The 3909-nt window shown below is 41.6% G+C and overlaps 1 protein-coding gene across 1 annotated transcript in view; it reads right to left on the bottom strand.

Annotated features, from left to right (window-relative positions):
• The window catches only part of Tmem209 (transmembrane protein 209), a 28580-nt gene that overhangs the window by 4596 nt on the left and 20075 nt on the right, over positions 1-3909 (bottom strand). The window contains exons 12-14 of the mRNA XM_021164760.2: positions 2960-3074; positions 2773-2870; positions 858-931 (exon numbers count right to left, since the gene is read on the bottom strand). Of these exons, the coding sequence (XP_021020419.1) occupies positions 858-931; positions 2773-2870; positions 2960-3074 (287 nt within the window). The remainder of the gene's footprint in view (positions 1-857; positions 932-2772; positions 2871-2959; positions 3075-3909) is intronic.

Consider the following 3909-nt stretch of genomic DNA (forward strand, 5'->3'; position numbering starts at 1 on the left):
AGTGTGTGCCCCTGTAAGCAGTATTCAGTATGTAAGCAGTGTGTGCCCCTGTGAGCAGTATTCAGTATGTAAGCAGTGTGTGCCCCTGTAAGCAGGCAACTTTACTTCATTTTGCCCTTTAGAGTCTCAGTTCAGGCAAGTCACGTGGCACACGGACCCGGGCTGTAGTGGCAGCTCATTCTGGGACACATCTAATCTCCAAACTATGAGCAGCACGTGTAAACACAATCTTTTTCACAGAGGCTCGCCTGCCCAACAGAGTGGACCAGCCACACATGTCCTCTGCACCAGGCACTTCCCTTGACCTCTCACTTGCTTTAGGTCCTTGTTATGACTGCTGGACCCCAGGAGCTAAGTCTTCAGACTCCCATTTATAAATTAGCAGATTTTCTCAGCTTCAGGAGTGGTCCAATTATTTCAAACAGTATTTGAAATATTAAAACACTGAATCATCAATATGACAATAGTCAATCTGAATTTGTAAATAATGTGTTTCATTACTCAACTCATAGACAACTTCAACAGACTATTTTTCTTTTCAATTAGTATTATTTTGGCAAGGGTACAAATTAGATCCTTTGGAAATATAACGACTTTGTAGAATGCTTTGCGTCTAAAACAGAACTCCAGGGGACACAGTGTAAAGCCACCTTGCTGTCATCTCACTGACTTTACCAACAGGACAGTGGTGGCTCTGAGGCACTGATGAACTAGAACCCATCTGGACTGCCTACAAACCGTGTGCTGTATGTGCTGCCTGCGCAGAATCCTAACCCAGGAGGACTAACTAAACTAAGCTAAAGTTAACAGCAAGGAACTACGTTGAGTAGTTCACTTTAAAGTCGTTAAGTACCTACCCAAGCATTCCCGACTCTTTGGTCTTTATGATATAAAGGAACATCAGCAACGTATGAAACATATTATTCCTGCCCTAGAATCAAGAAAAAAACAAAACTTAGTAAGTTTTGAATTAAAAAGATTCAGTCATACACAAATGCAGATCTTATCAGTCTGCATCCCACCAGTTCAAAATCTGACATAATTCAAAGTTGTGTTCATTTGACACACATCATCTATCTTTTTCTAGCAAGTGGGGACCCTATGGCCAGACAGGATCCACGGAGCATGGAGCACGCATGGAGCTGATCACGGAGCAGGAAAGGGCTGACACTAAAGAGTGACTACTAAGTGTGGCGTGTGATGGGAGTGGATGCCAGAGAAACACAGGAAGTCCCTAACTTAGACTGCAGAGGCAGGACCTTGCTTCCTCAACGCAAGAATGGAACAGACCTGAAATATGAACAGAGGTTGACAGACTGGGTGGGGTAGGGTGTGGGTCTTACACACTCAGAACCAAATCATGATGAAGCTTTTCTTTTCTTTTGGTTTGTTGAGACAAGGGTTTCTCTGTGTAGTCTTGGCTGTCCTTGAACTCAGAAATCCGCCTGCCTCTGCCTTCCAAGCACTGGGATTAAAGGCGTGCGCCACCACTGCCCAATATCATGAAGCTTTCCTGGGGTTGATGGGTCCATACACTACACATAAAGCATACTCTACCTCCCAAGCACACCGCTGTAACAAAGGTGTTAGGATTCAAACAGCTTTTAGCTAGTCTTCAAAACAGTCCAGTATGCCCTTAATACATAAAGAACGTGGTAAATTATTTTATCTGTAAGAACAGCCAGGCAATGTTTGCCGGCTCTGAAATTCAACAATGATTTTTAAGTGTTAGTATAAAATCCCTCTATTGATAAATCAACTTTATATGACTTCGGGTGTATAAATTTTAAAAGGTGGTGTTTTTCTTTCATTTAAAAAAAAAAAAGCAACATGGGCAGCCTCAGGAGCCTCCATGGCTCAAAATACATATGCAAGTACACAGTACTATTAATTAAACCGGAAAGCAGCTACTATCTCTGCTGGGGATCTGATACAGAACTCAGTGTATGATTCTATGTGTTTGGAGGAGCCTGCCTGTAATCCTAGCACTCAGGAAACTGAGGCAGAACTGATCATCTGAAGCCAGCTCGGCCACATGATAAGACCCTGTCCGTTCCCCACCTCTGCAAACTAAAAACCAACAAAAACAAATTGCAGTCAATGCAAAATTTCTCAGTAAAGACGCTGATAAAACAAATTGCAAAGATCACCAATAAAGCTTCTTTGTAACCAGGAACAAACCACCTGCACGGACCTGTGACCTGTGACCTGTCAGGTGGCTTCTCACACGGAGTCATTGGTCATAGTTTCTAACAGCCTGGGAAATGTTCTATGCCTTAAAATTCAATTATTAGCAATTTGGGCTAAAGAAATGATCCAAAATACAGATGGCTGAGTGGATCAAGATGGACACTTGACAGTGCTTGCCATGAGAAAGCTCAGCCGTCCAAGTGTTCAAAAGGAGAATATGGTTGGAGAAATTATGCTGTGAAGGATTTTTATGGCCTTTAATATTTTTATAAAAGATTTTTAAAGTTGAGAAAAATTATGTCTTAAAGTTTGTTATTAAAATGTTATATAAATAACATGATTTCAACCCTTAGAAAGATATAGAAAGAGCTGGAGATAGGGGTATACATCTTTAATCCCAGCATTCAAGGGGCAGAAGCAAAAACAAACCAATAGATTCAATTTTAAAAATACCATCAAAGTGCCATTCTGATGTTCCCTAGTAACCTATCCTTTAGGGACAGGAGGGAGCTCCGTGGGAGAGCACTTGCCCACCACGCATGAGGTTCCGAGTTCAACCCCAAAACTGAGAGGAAGAAATACCTTTGGAAGATTGTAGACATGTCGCTGATAGATTAGCTCGTAATGTGGAGGGTTGACAGCACTCTGATAAATACAAAACACATTTTCATTCGTAACATCTGTGAAGAAAATGTGACATGTTAAAAACTAAATTTGTAGGGAATTTCAGGCAAAAGGAATTTCAACATGTTCTTTTAGGAGTTAGAACCTGGTTTATTAGGCGTCTGAACGAAGTGCTGAGAAGTGAATGTTTTTCCATCAGGGTACTTAGGGTGTGGAGGTAATCTGGAATCAAGGTAGGTGCAAAACACATGCATGATGATCTGCAAACAACACAACAATCATTCAAAGTTAGCATGACAATCTAGCACAGACACAGATCTTACAATACCCTTTATAAAGATAAGACATGTACTTAAATTACAAAACATTTAGTGTCTTCATGAAGTAAGGCTCGGCTTATATTTCACACAATCTACTCCAGGGCTGGTGTGTAGCCAAGTGCATAGAGCACTGTAACGACTGTGATTGCCACCAGCTTCCTAAAAAATAATTCACTCAAGCTGGGCAGTAGTGGCGCACACTTTAAGTCTCAGCACTGGGAAGGCAGAGACAGGGAGAATCTCTGAGTTCAGGGTCAGCTTGGTCTACAGAGTGAGTTCCAGGACAGCCAAGACTAAACACAGAAACCCTGTCTTGAAAACAAACAAACAAACAAACAAACAAACAAACAAACAAGGCTGGAGAGATGGCTCTGCAGTTAAGAGCACAGACTGACTGTTCTTCCGAAGGTCCTGAGTTCAAATCCCAGCAACCACATGGTGGCTCACAACCATCTGTAATGGGGATCTGATGTCCTCTTTTGGAGTGTCTGAAGACAACTATAGTATAGTTACATATAATAAATAAATGAACCTTAAAAAAGAAAACAAACAAACAAACTCACTCAAAATTGAAAAATTAAGTATCTGCCATATTATCAACTTGATCTTGTAATGGGAATTTTTAAAGAGAAGCATTTAAAGTGTGTGTGTGTGTGTGTGTGGCCGGGCATGGTGGCGAACACCTTTAATCCCAGCACTCGGGAGGCAGAGGCAGGCAGATTTCTGAGTTCAAGGCCAGCCTGGTCTACAGAGTGAGTTCCAGGACAGCCAGGTC

Source organism: Mus caroli, chromosome 6, assembly GCF_900094665.2.
Source record: "Mus caroli chromosome 6, CAROLI_EIJ_v1.1, whole genome shotgun sequence".
NCBI lineage: Eukaryota > Metazoa > Chordata > Mammalia > Rodentia > Muridae > Mus > Mus caroli.